This window comes from Myodes glareolus, chromosome 12 (genome assembly GCF_982192425.1).
Source record: "Myodes glareolus chromosome 12, mMyoGla1.1, whole genome shotgun sequence".
Taxonomy (NCBI): Eukaryota; Metazoa; Chordata; class Mammalia; order Rodentia; family Cricetidae; genus Myodes; species Myodes glareolus.
The window spans coordinates 22784939-22802621 of record NC_142037.1 but is presented as its reverse complement, the minus strand read 5'-3'; the positions used below and the strand labels follow the sequence as shown (position 1 = coordinate 22802621).

Sequence of the window (17683 nt, the reverse complement as noted above, 5' to 3'; positions counted from 1 at the left end):
ACTCTACAGATGTCTTACCTGTGCCCCAAAGGTTCTGATGAGTTGTGCTTCCACTTTTAAGAAAGTCGTCATTTTCTTTCCTTGTTTCTTCAGTGACCCCAGTGACTTGTTACCTAAGAGTACATCGTACAGTACAGAAATGCTTGTATAGTTTCTATAGGTTCTTTTGCTGTTGATTTCTACTCTTATTGCACTTTGATCTGAAGAGATACAATGAATTCTTTCACTTCTTTCTTATTTGTTCAGACTTGCTTTATGGCCTCTGATGTGACCTACTTCAGAGAAGTACTTAGAAGAATGTTGGCTAGAGTACTGCGTAACTGTCTTATTTGACCTATGATGCTTGAAATTCAATAAAGAATCTTCGTAGTTAATTTGTTCTTGCAGATAATCAGGGTTCAGTTCCTAGCACCTATCCATAGCTCCAGTTCCAGGGGATCCAGTACCCTTTGCTGACTTCTGAGGGCCTCAGGAATGCAAGTTGTACACATACATTCATACACATAAATACACATAGACAAAACACTCATACACATAAAATTTTTAAAATACTGGAAAAAGACAAAATAATAATAAAAAGAAAAATATAAAGGGAAGGAAAATGGCAATAACAAAAGATAAAGCGTCAGAGACGCTCTTTCTGAGTACTATAGGACTGGCGTCTGCAGTGGGTGTGTCAGGGGCACTGTCATGTGATCTTGTAGATTTGTGTCTAGCTATGATTCATGCTGGTATGAGCCTGATCTAGACAAGGGTTAGAAGTCAGCCAGGGCAGTCTTCACTTGGGTCGCTTCCTTTGAAGTATAGGGGCCCTCTGCTGGCCACAGTTAGCTCTGCAGAGGTTTTCCCATCCTCCTGAAACTTCATTGTTATCCTGAAGAGCCTCATACTGGAGGGCACCTCCCAGGTGTGTTGGGCATAAGGGAAGAAAACACGACCTGAAATCTTTACAGACAGACCTGTCTTCTTCACCTTCAAACCCACTACATATTGAACACCCTGCTGGAGGGCTACAGCTGTGGACAGGTAGTTCCCTAGAGCTTCAGAATCCATAGTCTTTATAACAGAATCCTTGAGGTTGACCTACCCACTGATGTCAAGCTTAGGGCTGTCAGACTCCAGCGTTATTCTCAGTTAATGAGATCTGCCCCTAGCCACCAAGAGCAGGACTTCCTCCTTTATTCTTCACTGGCCAGCCCCAGCCTACAGCTACAGAGTCCTTGGTTTGTAATTATCCTTGTGTTCAGGCCCCAAGGTTCCTGGTCAAGATGGTGGTGAGGAGTGCCACCATGGAACTGCTCCCACTGTGGAGCACGCCTTCTCACCAGAGCTTGAACTGGGTTGAAGTTTCTGAGAACTGTGGGCTTATGCTGTGAGCAGTATTGCAGTCCCTTCACCATGACCACCAGCATTTCCTTCTGGATGGGCTCCTGCTCCCCACCCCGCGCCCTGGGGCTAGACTGCCTGAGCTTGCGGCTGAGTCGCCTGTGGTTTCCCCAAGTCATCCTCCCACTCCTTTGTGGTTTCTAGTGCTGGTCCCCTCTCCCTCTGGAATCCAGTCTGCTCTGTTTGATCCTGGCTCTTCTCTACCGTTCACATAAACCAGCTGCTAGCCCACCATTTTTGTCCTGAGTACTTGATGCTTAGAGTGATATAGGTCAGTGAGGGGTGCGATATGAAGCCATTTTCGAGAAATGGTTGTCATTGTGAAAATTAAATGAAACCTAGTTGATAGGCCTGGGCATGAGCAGAGGAGTTAGGAGGAGGAAGCTGGGGGGGGGGGGGGACAGATAGTTGAGGGCATGTTAGTTATGATGGAGAGATGTGAGCATATTTCTTATTGGTGAGAGAAAAGGGAGCAGAGTTTAAGCACAGCAAATCCTAGAACATAGGAGAAGAGGGATTGTTTGAAAGCCAGAGGGAAAGGCCATCTTGCCACTGGCTGCTGGCTTTTCTGTTGTGTCAGGAGGGAAGAGTGATGGATGGTGCCCATCTATATACTGTGTGGGTAGCAGGGCCTGAGGAGCAGCCTGGACAAAGCAGAATAGTGGAGAAAGGAGTAGGGGGAGCGTCCATGATAAGAAAATGAAATGAACTGATGGAGAAGCAAAGTAACTGTGAGAAACTTCAAGCAGAGATGTGGTTCATGAAGAATAGAGCCGCTGGTCAGCTGTGTGCTCACCCTGCATTCACGTGGAGCAGCAGAATGATACAGTTGAATTAAGTTAGGGTTATGTTGGGCAAGTAGAGGATAGTCCTGGAGAAAGCCATTAATATTGACAACTGAAGAAGTTTGGCTAATTGTACATGGACCCTAAGTAGGATGGTAAAAAAGGAAGTCAAGTAGGAAGGGAGGTGAAGAGAAGAACGTTTAAAAGTCAAGAGAAAGCTGTCAATGAAGTTAGAAAGCATACATGGTGGGGAAAGAGTGGGTGGTTTGAAAAATAAACATTTAGGAATCTTCAAATTAGCTCTAGGGGTATGGCTCACTGGTGGAGCTCCTGGCTAATGTGTGAGGCACTGTGTTTGATCCCCAGGGCCACAAAATAAATACATGTATACACATTACTGTACTCTAGTAAATATTAATCAGTAGCTGCTTGTGTCAAGTTCTGTTCATCCCTCAGAGTGTCAGTGTATAGTAGGCAGCAGAGATTCCATTACGTTGCTAATACTAAATTACCCAGTGATCTTTACCCTGTAGTGTCCCTATTGCAGCAGTTCTCAATCCGTAGGTTGTGCAAAGGTCACATATCAGATATTTACATTATGATTCATAAATAGAAAAATTACAGTTAGGAAGTAGAAACAGAATAACTTTATGGTTGGGGTCACCACAGCATGAGAAAGGTTGAGAACCTCTTCCCTATTGTATCCCTCTCCAGTCATAGCACCAGAATAAACCCATGTGTTTTAGAGGTAACAATCTCCTACAGTTTTCATATTGGGAGTTTGTAGGAATGTGTGTGTTTTGAGTCAGCAGACTTGGTTTTCCTGTGCTTGTGACCAGAGGATGCAGGGCAAGATAAACTCATGCTATCTTCATTTTCAGTTATCTCCACAGGGATCCCAGAGTCAGGTGCCTCAACTAATAACAAAGTCTAGTCATCACAGACAAAAAAAAACTGAGGAAGAATTTAGCAGGGATTTTGCTTGCTTGTTTTTATTTTCTGTTGAAATCTGTATTTCCAAGAAAGAAGGAAAGACTCACCTGTACTTCACTGCCAATGTTAATAAAACTGTGTAAAGAACAATTTAACATACTCCATATAAGATCTGTCAGAATTTATAACATAGCCAACAAAAGGTAAAATATTCTTGAGATAAAATTTACTATGTTTTAGAAAGAAAAATAAATTATGAGTTATGCTTATTCTGAATTTTTAAACTGAGCTAGATTCTCAATATCACACTTGCCTTCAAGACTATAAATTACAAGACACATTACTGTAAGATATAAATATCCCCATGGAAGAGCGATAGCCCAGGCTCCTTGGGAAATAGAGTTCTCAGAATGCTGTTACTGAACATACTGTGTTTGAGTGTGGATCCAACTTTAAAATATTTCTGGAAGTGTAGAAACTGTTCACTCATTGCTCCTAGTGGCCCCTAAAGATCCTTTATCAAACTTTAAAGGTAAGTTTTTATGAATCTCTCTCTCTCTCTCTCTCTCTCTCTCTCTCTCTCTCTCTCTCTCTCTCTCTCCCCCTTCTCTGTTTCTGTCTCTTTTTTTTGTTTTGTTTTTCGAGACAGAGTTTCTCTGTGTAACAGTCTTGGAACTCACTTTGTAGACCAGGCTGGCCTCGAACTCACTGAGATCCACCTGCTTCTACTTCCCGAGTGCTGGGATTAAAGGTATGTGCCACCACTACCCAGCCTTTAAAGGTAAATTTTTAAAAACATTCCCCTGTTTGTGCTGGGCATAGCTTAGTGATTGAGAACACCGACTACTCTTACAGAGGACTCAAGTTCGATTGCCAGCACCATGCGGAGGCTCACAACTGTCTGAACTCATCTTTATGGTGCGCAGACATATGCAGGCAGAACACCAATACATATAAAAATAAATTAATTAATACTTTTCTCTGTGTATCATGCAGCTTTGAGACTGCCACTTAGCAGCATTCAGTTTCCCATCAAAGTAACAGGCGCTAAGCTGTTCTCCAGTGGGTGCCCTTAGACGTGGGGCTCTCTTGAAGCACTTTCTGAGGCCGCTAGGAGGCGCTGCAGGGCTCTCTGTTGTCTGTAATGCATCTGGAGCACAAGCAGCAGTTTTTACACTTCTCAACTGTGTTTACTTAAGTCAGTGTTTCAGAGAAGACTCTGGAATTTTCCTTTTCAAAAACTGTCTATGATTAAAGGACATTTACCTGTGTTTAAAGACAAGAAAGGTCTCCTTTGGCACCGAGCCCAGGACAGTCTAGAAGTTGCTACCCCAGCCCCCACTCTATTCCTTTGAAATACAGAAAAACACTATTTTTCCCTTTTTTTAAGGCCGCCAAGGGATGAAATGCTTTGATCCTCAGACTAACATTAGAGCACTTCTGCCAAGAACAGAACATGACAAACACAGAATTTATTTTCCCTTCATGTAAACACTGAAGAGTCTTCAGAAAGAGGTATCCATAGACGGACTACATGTCCACACTCTGAGAAAACACAGCTACTCCAAAATCAAGGAAATAGAGAGCTGGTGAGGACAGGAAGTCAGCACCCAGCCTTTGAATATTTTTACCTGGGAGGCTTTGAAGTGATATGATATGTAAGATTTGTATCTGTGATTATAGATAAAATTTATAATAATATATAACTAAGAGTCTGTGTGATTTTATCTGTTGTTGAGTTCTTCATGATAAAGTGTGTTCAGTTGTAAGTTGTGCATTTTGCTAGTATACCAAGCTTCTGACCAAAAGACAAATGGTTAACTCCTCCAACAGCCATTCTTGTTAAAGTCAGACCTTCATTTACTGTTGCTCCTCATTGCACCAACCTAAAACCCGTCACTACGCTAACAAGAAAGTTTATTTAATGACCAGATACGGAACTAGCCCTAAAGCTACCTGGATTTGGAGCTCAGACCAGTACCCATTTTTCAAGCCTTCCAGTTAAATATGGGCTCTCAGGCTCTGGACGCTGTCTTGTCTCAATTTCATTCCCTTTGCCCATGTCCTCATAGTCCTAATTAGAACCCTCCCATCATCGAGTCCACACAAAAGAAGTCAGTGATCCATCATTCTTCGTAGAGCCGCTCATAGTGGCCTAGCTTCCGTCATGAATTACCCTGAACCAGTCCCTAGAGCAGCCTGTTCCCCAGCTTGGGCCCAAAGCCACCTGCCATCTTGGCTGGCCACTGTTTCGTCAGCTTGACCCAGGGTAGTGTCATTCAGGAAGAGGTGATCTTTATTGAGAAAATGCCTCTCTAGGCAAGTCTGTAGGGTGTTTTCTTTATTGGTGATTTATATGGGAAGACCCAGATCACTGTGGGTGGTACCACCCTGAGTGGTGTAAGAAAACAGGCTGAGCAAACCAGCAAGCAGCACTTGTTCATGGCTTCTCTGTTGGTTCCTGCCTCCAGGTTCCTGTCTCTACTTCCTGCATTGACTTCCTTGTATGTGCACTGTTTAATAGGACTATAGACAGAAGTCAGCCCTTTCCTCCCCAAGTTGCTTTTGGTCATGGTGTTTTATCACAGCAACAGATACCATGCCTCCTTCAGTATCATGGAAATGGGAGGAAAAGCAAGGCATCCCACCCAAACTGCATATTTAAGAATGAAAAAGAATGGTTTTTCAAAGGGAAATGAAGTTACTGCAACAAAGATTGGATTGTTAACATTTTAAGTAATACAGTTTGGCTTTCTCTATAACCAAAACTGAGCTACTATAGTTGTAAATTTCCATCAATCAAGTAAAGTATTACAAATAGGAAAAACTAAGTCTAAATTACATAACCTACAGATGAGATGCTAGTGAATTCCTGTTACTTGCTAAGCAGCAGCTGTCAGTATTGTTCGGTGAAGCCAAACTCATAAGGAGACTTGCAGGTTTGTGTGACCTCTGTAAGCCAGAGACCCAAGAGCCAGGAGTGGGATTCAGTCTCAGCCCAAAGTCTTGAAAACCAGGAGAGCCAGGAGTGGAAGAAGAGGGGTAGAGGATGCAGCGAGATGTGCTAGCAGGTAAGGAAGGGGAAGGCAGGCCTGAATTCTTTCCTCGGCATCTTGCTGACAGACTAGATGATGCCCACATGTTGAGAGGTCAGTCTCCTCTACTGAGTCTACCAGTCCATAGACTGATTTCAGCTGGAGAACCCTCATAGATAGACCCAGAAAAATGGCCACTCCTTGCCCAATCTAACTGGCACATAAGGTTCGCTATCATGACCTCCTTGCTGGAAGTAAAACTTGATGAAGAATGGTGTCTTTCTTTTTTAAAATGTGGCTGTATTTCAACTCTTATTATACAGTGGTTTCCACTATACCAAAAATGTAGGATAAAATGTCAAATTTTACAGAGGTGAAGTTTCAATATTAGTTATTTCCATGGTTCTCATCTAAAATTTATCTCCTGATTTATTCTTACGTTTTCTCTTTCAGGGCTAATTTCGTATACCGAGTATCTTTTCTTACTTACAATCCTCACGAGTAAGTATACTGCTTCTCTGTACAACAGTTATGTGGAGTTCTCATTCTTAACAAGCAGGACTTGAAATTTGGTGTGTGTGTGTTTATCACTAAAAGCATTGGGAATAGAGCTGGTGAGATGTCTCCGTGGGTTAAAGTGCTTACTGTACAGACATGACAACCTGAGTTCGGACCCCAGCATTCAGAAAAACAGGCATGAGGGGATTCACTTGTAGTTCCAGTGCTGGGGGTGGGGCTCACTGGCTCCCCAGTCTAGTAGACTAGCAGCAAAAGTTCCAGATTCCGTGAGAGCTATAAGGTGGAGAGCAATAACCCAAATCTCCATCAGCCTCTGGCTTCCACAGGTACGTGCACAGGTGGACTCACGCACGCGCGCACGCGCACACACACACACAAATCTTAATCTCTGCAACTGCAAAATAATGTTATCTTAGAGTGGGCTCTTCTACCCCACACTATGGCACCTTTGTTTCTGAGACAGAGCATTTGCTGAACAGAAAAACAGGAAAATTGTGGTTAGTATTTTCTGAGGGAGAAGAAAAATCATAGTGTTGTTCAAGAGAAGGAAAAAAATCATGATAAGTATTCTCTGAGAAAGAAAGAGAAAAATCATGGTTAGCCTTCTGAGAGAGGGAGGTGGGAAGGAGAGAGGGAAGAAGGGAGGGAGGGAGGGAGGAAGGAAGGGGAAGGAGTTAGTTCTGTAGTTCTGTGGAGAGTCTCACAATGTGACCCAGACTGACCTGAAACTCTCTTAAATTCACAGAGACCCTTCTGCCTCTGCCTCCAAGATTAAAGGCATGGACCACCATGTTTGGCCTCTTAGGGATATTTTTTTTAAAAAAAACTGAACAAGATTCTTGCCCTTCAAAGTATTCCAGTAGTGGAAACAGAAAAGATTAAGGAATTCTCATATGTGGATGAGACTAAGCAGACATGGCAACTAAATGCAAAATACCTTACATTGATTCTAAAGCAAACACAGCATGAATGAAAATTACAAACTCTGCTTTTCGTGGTTCATATGCTGTAGCAATGTTAATATCTTAGTCTTGATAAGTGTGCTTTGGAATTGGGAAATGTTAACACTAGAGGAAGGGTATGCGGGCATACGTTTTATAGTTGTCAAGAATGGCAAAGTAAAAGGTTTTTAAAAACTAAAAAAGTAAAAAAGAATAGCAATAATATGAAAATAGCAGGAGTGCTTGAGAATACCAGAAGGCCAGTGGTAGGGTTAAGTTCTCACAGTAATTTGTTGTGCAGGGTGTGCAGCCCAGCTCCATGGGCGATGTTGAGAGGCCAGAGCTTCAACATCAAGTACTGTTTGAAAGAGAACTTTCCTAGCTGGGTAGTGGTAGGGCACGCTTTAATCCCAGCACTTGAAGGCAGAGTCAGGTGGATCTCTGAGTTCAAGACAAGCCTGGTCTACAGAGTGAGTTCCAGCACAGCCAAGGCTACACAGACAAACCTTGTCTCAAAAAAGAAAGAGAAAGTAAGGAATAAAAAAGAAAAAGTAATGAGAAAAAAAGAAAATATGAACAAGATCCTTTCCTCTGGCTTTTGCTTACATACTTTTTGGTCATTTATTTCAAATTGGAAGGTTTTTGTAGCTACAAATACTTAGCATTTTGCCAACAACTAAATAATTGTTCATTATTCACGTCTTTGCAGAACCTCACACTGGATTCCATGTCGCTTTTAAAATGCTAGATGCAGATGGCAATGAGATGATCGAAAGGAAGGAGTTCGTTAAGGTGAGTGCATGCTTGGATCGGGGTTATCAGAACACATGGTGCTTGTGCGGTGATTGACACTTCCTTAAACATCAAAGCGGTGCTCCTTGTTAGCCTTTGAAGGGTCACAGCATTTGCACGTTCAGACCTAGCTCCTAATGGCAGAGAACCTGGGTTCCAGTTCCCTCTTCTGACCTCTGCAGGCACCAGACACATACATAGAGCACAAACTTACATGCAAGCAAAGCACTCATATATATCAATTAAAAACAAACTTGAAAACTTTCTGAAATACAATCTTGGAGAAAATGACAAGTGCCTAGAGCATAAGATTCTAGAAGAGATGCGCTTTTAACATCTGCATCATACAGTAAAAAGGACCGTATAGATCATATATGCTTTAAAGAATGCATGTTAAAGATGTGTTTTAAATCATTCTCATATCAAAAACAAGTAATAGAAAGGTAAGCCATTGTGAAGAATAATATGCCAAAAAATGTAAATTAGTGCAAATGTTTTAGGAACTAGGTACAGCTAATATTCGAAAAACTGTAAATACAGCTGAGTATTTAATAATATTGTTTTTTTGAGGACATAGCTCTAAACCTCCAAACAGTGAATTCCAGTCTGTTTTCTAAAAGCTGGTGCTGATATGAAATAAACACCTCAGAGCAAACTGTTGGTTGCACTCTGTAGTTTATGCAGAGGAGGAAATGGTTACAAACTTAGTAAATTGTGCACATCATTGTCAACCAGTGAGGGTATGTGAATGACAAATTGTGTGTGTGCATAAATGACTGATTTGTGCCATTTTGGTTGGTTGGTTGGTTGGTTGGTTGGGTTTTGGGGGTTTGGGTTTTGTTTTCCAAAAACAGGGTGTCTCTATGTGACTCTAACTGTCCTGAACTCTACTGGTATTCAAGGTGTGGGCCACTATGCCCGGCTATGGAGGTGTGAAACAATAGCAGTCTCTTTATTATATGTGTATATTGCTCATAGAAATTAGATGATGCTTGGGTTGAAAAGCAAAACTGCCATCTGCTTTCAAAGTTAAATACATGCTTAGTGTATGACTTGAGAATTTTATTCCTAGATTTACAGTCAAAGAAAAGAAATATAAGTGGGTGAGGCGGCTCAACCTTGTAATCCCAATATTTGCGAAATTTAAAAGGCTTGCCATGAGTTCTAGGCCAACCAAGGCCAGGGAGTGAATTCTAAGCTAGCCTGGGCTACAGAGAGAGAGACTCTGTCTCAAAAACACAGAATAGCTGGCAAGTGAATCTCTGTAAGTTGAAGGCCAGTCTTGTCTATGAACGAAGTTCCAGGCCAGGAGGCTACATAGTGAGACCCTGTCTCAATAAATAAATAAATAAAGATGGAAGACATATGTTCACCCAGGACCTAAATATAAATATGCATAGCAGCTTTACTCAACCCCAGTCTGAGAGCAACCAAAATGCTTGTGGAAAGTGACTAGATAAATAAATGTTATTTATGCCTTAGATTTCTACTGCGCAACAAAAAGGAACAAAGTGTTAAGTAAGCAGCGGGAGGGATGAGTGAAATGAAGGGAAAAGTATGGACTGTAGGATCCTGTGTATGTACAGTTCTTCATGTCCGTACTCAAGTATGGACTGTAGGATCCTGTGTATGTACAGTTCTTCATGTCCGTACTCAAGTATGGACTGTAGGATCCTGTGTATGTACAGTTCTTCATGTCCATACTCAAGGACAGCAGACTCTCGGTTGTCTGTAACCAGGAAGGGGTAAAGGGAGAGAGAAGAGGTCTGAAATGCTGAATACTTCTTCAAGTCTTGATCACTGGTGGTTACATGGCCATGTAAGGTGTATTTTATTCTACATAAATTATACTTAGTAAAATTTTTGACCCAGCTCCATACCGTAACTTTGAATTTTTTTTTGTGCAAGAAACTCTTGCAAAGCCTTAGAACAGAGGAAGAGCAGAAAAAGACCTCAGTAGAGAATGAACTGTAAAGCAGTGCAGCCCCACAAAAACTAGACTCCCCAGTGCTTAACGTTATCAGGAATGGTCCAGAGTAGATGTGTCCATCTAGCCATGTGAGGAAGTAAGGGTGGATGATATGAAATCTGAGTAGACTGTCGCGTGGCAGGCAGACCCTCGGGGCTAAAGTGCAGAGACTGTCTTACCTAAAATGACCAGGAGTGGTAGCTCTGTTTAAGAGTCAATTTTTAGAAATGAAGACAGTAGGCCAGGGAGATGGTTCGGTGGCTCGGAGTACTTTCTGCACAGCAGGAGGGCCTGGATTCAGAGCACCAGCACCCACATGTGGCCATGCACATCTATAACCCATTTCCAATCAAATGGACCTAAGAAACAAGGTGATATAGCTATCCTACTATCTAACAAAGTAGACTTCAAACTAAAATCAATCAAAAGAGACAAAGAAGGACATTTCATTTTTGTCACATGAAAAATCCATCAAGAGGAAATCTCAAAGCTGAATATCTGTGACCCAAATACGTATGTAAAAGAAACACATCTAAAGCTTAAATCATACCTTAAATCCCACACACTAATAGACTTTAACACCCCACTCTCATCACTGGACAGGTCTAACAGACAGACACTTAACAGAGAAATAGGGGAACTAACAAATGTAGTGACTCAAATGGACTTAACAGACATCTATAGAATATTCTATCCAAACATAAAAGAATATACCTTCTCAGCACTTCATGAAACCTTTTCAAAAATTGACCACATATTAGGTAGCAAAGCAAACCTTAACAGATACATATTTTTTAAAAAATGGAATAACCCCATGTATCTTATCAGATCACCATGACTTAAAATTAGATTTCAACAGCAACAGTAATTTCAGAAAGTCCATAAACACATGAATCACCAATGTGTCAAGGAAGAAATAAAAGAAGACCTTAAAAACTTCCTAAAATTCAATGAAAATGACCACACAACATACCCAAATTTATTGGACATAATGAAAGCAGTGTTTAGAGGAAAGTTCATGGCAGTAATTGCCTACATAAAGAAACTAGAAAAATCCCACACTGGTGAGTTAACAGAACACCTGTGTAAGCGAAGGCTGCTCATTCATTTCACAGCCACCCATACCTGAATCAATCACACAGATACTATATTTATTGCAACGCTGTTTGGCCAATGGCTCATGCATATTTCTAACTAGCTCTTATATCTTAAATTAACCCATTTCTGTTCATCTATGTATTGCTACAAGATTCGGGCTTACTGGTAAAGTTCTCTTTACGCTGGCATCTTTCTCCTTTTGCAGCTACATGGCACCTCCTTGACTAAGCCTACTTTCTATATATATCTCGTCCAGACTGGCAATATTCTGCCCTGGCATAGGCCAAAGCAGCTTTATTCTTTAATCAATAAAAGCAATACTTATACAGAAGAACATCCCACATCATCTCCCCTTTTCTGTCTAATTAAAAAGGAAAGTTTTTTTAACTTTAACATAGTAAAATTACATATACAAAACAGCTATCAAGCAAGAATTATAGTTATAATATTTAGTCCACTTATATTTGACAAATTAAGGAAAATACTTTATCATCTATCCTATCTTTGTGAGTCTAAAATTTATATCTAATTTATCTTTTATCATAACTAAGGAAAATTATAACTATCTGTCTTCAGCTCTTCAAAGACCTCAGAAGTGTATACTGTTACCTAAGTAAACAGGAAGTGCATTGTAAGCAGCTTCCAAAACACTAGAATTGACAGAGACATCTTAATGCCTGGACAGTCAACCAGAGTTCTTCTGTACCATTGGGGCATCCTCGTTCAGCCTACAGGCCCATAGTATCCAGCAGACTTTTCCATGAAGCAGGAAATTTGGGGATCTATTCTGCCCATATTGCCAGTTTGTTAGTCATGTTCTTCTGTTTCCTGCAGAATATCTGGTCATTATTTCATGAAGCAGGAACCCTAAAGAACTATCTCACCTTTAGGCAAGTTCAGCAACTATTTTTCTGTGTGCCCTGCATGTTCAGTTCATACAGCATACCATCAAGCAGTCCAGGCAAAAGCAGTTTCTTGCCCAAATGACTAGTTTTGTCACATTGAAGGCAAATTCTATAACGAATTTCTTCAATGCCTATCAACCTCTCTGAAGTAATTGGTGCTGCCAGAAGCAGACATGTCTCACTGTTGAGCAAAGTCTTAAGTTGTTAAAACATTTTAGATGCCATATTCTGTAGGCCTTGAAAGGTTTGAAGAATATCTATCTAACTGAAATATTTCTCTGTATATCTAGAAAACCTAACTAACATGACTGCAAGTTTGACTCTTATAAATGACTCTTCTGTATTATATTTTTAAATGAGATGTATAAACATAATACCTTAAACAAGAGCAGAAATATATATATATGTATGTATATACGTATGTATGTATGTATATAACAAAATTGACCTTAAATTTGTATCAATAGATCAAAGACCATACCAATGTAAATTATTCATTTCTATATCAAATCCAACCTTAAATGAAAACAAACATTTATAAATAATTATTTTGGAAAATTGGGTATAATTTTCTCCAAACTGCTTCCTGCTGTTTGATAGACGAAATATTTTTAGGCTTCATGGAGACCTTTCAGGGGGTCTTGTTCCATCAAACCACATTAGCTTATAAAGAATCCACAGGTTCTCATCTTCTGTGGTAATGAAAGCAGAACATCTTTTCCAAAGCATCATATCCTTAGATCCAAATTTTGAAGTCAAGATACTTTTAAAATATATATGGTAGTTTAGCTTAGCATACTGAACAATGAAATTAATGTATCTTTGTAGTTGGCTCATTCACAGGCAAAAATTCAAAGAAAACACAATAGCATACATAATCTAGACTGTGTATTTTCTGTCTTTATGTGACTTATTTTTCTGTACTCCTTTAATCCATGATTGTACTCTTTTATATTATTTTTACTATCTTTTTAAAAATTGGCTTTATTTTTAAAACTATTTACTTCTCTTTATAATGTCTGTACTCTTTTTCCTGTTTCTCCCAAGCCTACATAAATTTTTTAAACACACTGTGACCCATTCAGAGGTTTATTTTTGTCTGAATCTGTCTTTATTGTGTATCTCTAATCATTTTCTGACCAGGAGTGCCATTTTTTTCCCTAAATGTTAAGCAGGTATGGCTAGGACCAACTCTGTGGCCCTGCTTGTTGGCTCTTCCTCATCCAACATGCTCCAGAGGCTGAGGCAAGAGGCTCTCAAATCCAAGGCCAGCCTGGACTACATGATGAGAAAATAAATGGACATGGTAGAAATTGGTATAGAATATATATAATGCAGCTTATAGCTTAGTAATTTTTGTTTTGTTTTTTGAGACTATTTCTCTGGTTGTCATGGAACTCTCTCTCTCTCTCTCTGTAGACCAGACTGACCTCAAACTTAGAAATCCTCCTGCCTCTGCCTCTCAAATTCTGGGATTAAAGACGTGTGCCACACTGCCTGGTGTATAATTTTTTTAATGGTAAGAGTATAATAGTCATTTTATAAGAAAAGAGTACATGAGTGAGTGAGAAGCATGTGGAATAGTATTCCTTTCGTTAAGGAAATGTAAGTCACGGTGTCATGAGAGAATGACATTAAAGAGGCCTGTGACAGTAAATGCTGGGGAGGTATAAAAACTTCAATTCTTTGACCCAGCCTGGTGGCGCACACCTTTAATCCCAGTCCTCAGGAGGCAGAGGCAGGCAGATCTCTGAGTTTGAGGCCAGCCTGGTCTACAAAGTGTTCCAGAATCACCAGAGCTGTTACACAGAGAAACCCTGTCTTGGGGGGAAGGGGGAAGGAGAAGAAAAAGAAAGGTCCAGGACAAAGAAGAAGAGGATGATGAATTCTACTAATGCATGCAGGTCTTTAGTCCCACACATGTGTGGCAGAGGCAAGTGGACCTCTGTGAGTCCTCTGAACCTGTTCCACGGAGTAAGTTCCAGGACAGCCAAGCCTTTGCTTCACTTTGGAAATGTTTGACAGGTTTTGTTTTAAATAAAGTTAAACAGGGCAGTTTCCCTGCTGCATATCTAGCCAAGGAAAAGTTAAACCAGTGTCCATAAAATTGAGCTCTACAAAAATGGTCATTAGTGACTGACAATGAGGACTGTCTGAGAAGCCAATGATAATGGCACTGGGTTTTGATTCTACTGCATGTACTGGCTTTTTGGGAGCCTAGTCTGTTTGGGTGCACACCTCTAGACCTGGATGGAGGGGGGAGGGCCTTGGACTTCTCGCAGGGCAGGGCACCTTGACTTCTCTTAGGACTGGAGGTGGGGAGAGAAATGGGAGGAGAGGAGAAGGTGGAAATTTTTAATAAGTAAATAAATAACAAAACAAAAATGGTCATGACAGTTTGATTCATACCCAAAACTGCAGCCATGGATCACCAGACAAGTAACTGAAGGTTTCTCGTCCTGCCCGTCCCACAGCCACTTTTAAAATAACCACTCTGAGGCTTAATATTAATTACAAACTGTTTGGCCTATTAGTTCAGGCTTATTATTAACTAGCTCTTACAAGTTAAATTAACCCATTTCTATTCTATATTTTATCACAATGACTTGTTACCTCACATCTTGCTTCTCCAGTGGCTACTGGCATCTGACTCTGACTTCCTTTTCCCCTTATATTTGAATTTCCCACCTGACTCTATTCTACCTGGCTGTTGGTCAAATCAGCTTCTTCATTAACCAATGGTAATAAAACATTCACAACATACAAAAGGGCATCCCTCATCACAGGCAGACGAATAAGTTGAAAAGTGTTGGAGTCAGTGTGACACAGCTCAGCAGTGAATACAAACAGGCCACAGGCATGAATCTTGAGATAACCATGCTGAAAGAAAAAAAAGGTACATGCAGAACAATATGCAGCATTCAGTTACACTTAAAAACAAGGTGAAATTAATTTAGAGGAAAAAAAAAGAGAATTGCCTCCATGGACATTCAGGAAGGACAGGCTGACTACAGAGAGAAAAAAATTTCAAGTGTTCAAGGCTAGGATCTGGGTTTGTTTGTTTGATTGGTATTTGGTTGGTTGGATATTTTGTTTGTTTGTTTTTTGTTTGTTTGTTTGGGGGTTTTTTTGGTTTTTTGAGACAGGGTTTCTCTGTAGATTTGGAGCCTGTCCTGGAACTAGTTCTTGTAGACCAAGCTGGCCTCGAACTCACAGAGATCCACCTGCCTCTGCCTCCCAAGTGCTGGGATTAAAGATGTGTACCACCACTGCCTGGCCAGGATCTGGATTTAAATGTATGTAATTTTTTTCTGAAGCACTGTCCAGAGTAACCAAGCAGGGAGCACCAAAGAGTGCTGCTCCTCCCAGAGACTGAGTGCTCCTTACATGGTAGTCTGTTGCTCTTATCTTTGTTGGATTATATTCATTTCTGAATGAAAGAAGTGCAGGTGTTGGTCAAAGGAGGGATACAGAGTGTGAGGATTGGCCCTGGCGCTGTACCGTGGGGTTTTCAATGGCAGACATGAAAGGTGAAACTGATGTCAAGCTTTCAGTTTCTTCCCTGAAGCCAGGAGTGCATGGAGCACGGGAGGGAGGACTCTAGAGCACCCAGCATAAGCCATTTGTCCAACTAAACATAGAAGGGCACCAAGTGTAGATTGTTAGCAGTTTATAAGTTACTAACAAGTCATTCTTTAAAAGAAAGTCCTGATGATTTGTTTCCTGATTGATTTAAACCATAGTTTGAGATTGTGTGTACATCTCACTTCTTTTTAATTCTTTCTTTTAATTTGCTTCCCATATGAAGACTGGTACAAATGACTCTGGAACGTAGGTAGGTTACTTAACATACTCAGTTTTAAGAAACTGTTAACAGTTTTATGGTTAACAAAAATTTAAGTATTTCAACATGTTACAAATAAATAAAAGGGCCAGCATTTGTAGAAGAGTGGCCTTGTTTGTGATGTGCATCTGAAATGTGGCTGTAAAGTGTCAGCGGTGTCAGAAGCACGCCCAAGCGGAAACCATCCGAAAGGAGTGAAAGGCAGACCGTAGCTTGTCTGCTGGAGGAGCTGCTGCTAAGCAGAGAACTGTGGCCCTGGCGGCCTTTCTGCCTGCTTAATCCTGCAGTCTTGCATGGCCTACAGCCAGCCACAGACAGCTAGATGCCCTGTAACAGCTAAGCATCTTTCTTCAGGTTACTTCAGCTCTCCATTAGACAGCCTTGTAAGTGTGTGTCTCTAATCTTTTCAGTTGCAGAAGATCATAAGTAAGCAAGATGACTTCAAGACAGTGAAGACGAATGAGACCGAATCCCAGGTATGTAAGGAAATGCTTCCAAACACATGGTGTTGGTAAAACCTGAACTTTGGTCCTCACACTGTGTGGTAAGTGCTCTACACACTAAGCTGTCTCCATAGCTCATTATCTCATCTCATTGTGGCTTCAGGGTACATTGTTGTATGGCTACAATATTTATGCTGTCGTTCCTCTTCTTGGGAAGTATTTAACATATCTGTCTTTCATAGTTCATAAGGCTGCAAGGAACAATCCTAGGATTATGCTATTTTATAGGCATGTGACTATATCTTAAGGATGACTGACCACAAATTGAGTTGCTGGATCAGAGCGTGTGACTGTTGAGTAGGTTAACAGGCTGACCAGTATTAACCAGTATTCATGTGGGTCACTATTTCCATTCCCACCAGGGGTGTATACCAACAGTGGTGTGTACCAGCGGTGGTGTGTACCAGCGGTGGTGTGTACCAGCGGTGGTGTGTACCAGCGGTGGTGTGTACCAGCGGTGGTGTGTACCAGCGGTGGTGTGCACCAGTACATTTCAGCTGACTGTCATCTGGTGATTCTAAGTCCATCTTGCAAGATTTTCTTAAACTTCTGAATCACTCTACTTTAGAACATATCTATTTCAAAATGTGTAAGTTTTTAAAAATCGCAGCCTCTGCCAGAGCACATCTGTATCCCAGCACTCGGAAGGCAGAGGCAGACAGATCTCTGTGAGTTCAAGGGCAGCCCGAGCTACACAAAGATACCCTCTCAAAAACCAAATACAACCTTCCCTCCACTGACATCACAGCAGGGGAGGATACCTGATGCCCAGTTGTCATTTTAGGAAGAAAATTATTTTTATTTAGTCCAGGCTAGAGAACTGCCCAGTTGGTAAAGCATTTGCATTGAAAGCCCAAGGACATAAACTCAATCCCCAGAGCCCACGTAAAAGCTAGATTTGGTAGTGTATGTTTGTAATTCCAATGCTGGGAAAGTTGGCAAGAGTATCCTTGGTGTTCCCTGACAAGCTACC

General features: G+C 40.9%; 1 protein-coding gene across 1 annotated transcript in view; it reads left to right on the top strand.

Annotated features, from left to right (window-relative positions):
• LOC148120211 (calcium uptake protein 2, mitochondrial-like) overlaps positions 1 to 17683 on the top strand; it is a 71731-nt gene that overhangs the window by 41613 nt on the left and 12435 nt on the right. The window contains 3 exon segments of the mRNA XM_087911854.1: positions 6593 to 6640; positions 8309 to 8391; positions 16618 to 16683. Of these exon segments, the coding sequence (XP_087767980.1) occupies positions 6593 to 6640; positions 8309 to 8391; positions 16618 to 16683 (197 nt within the window).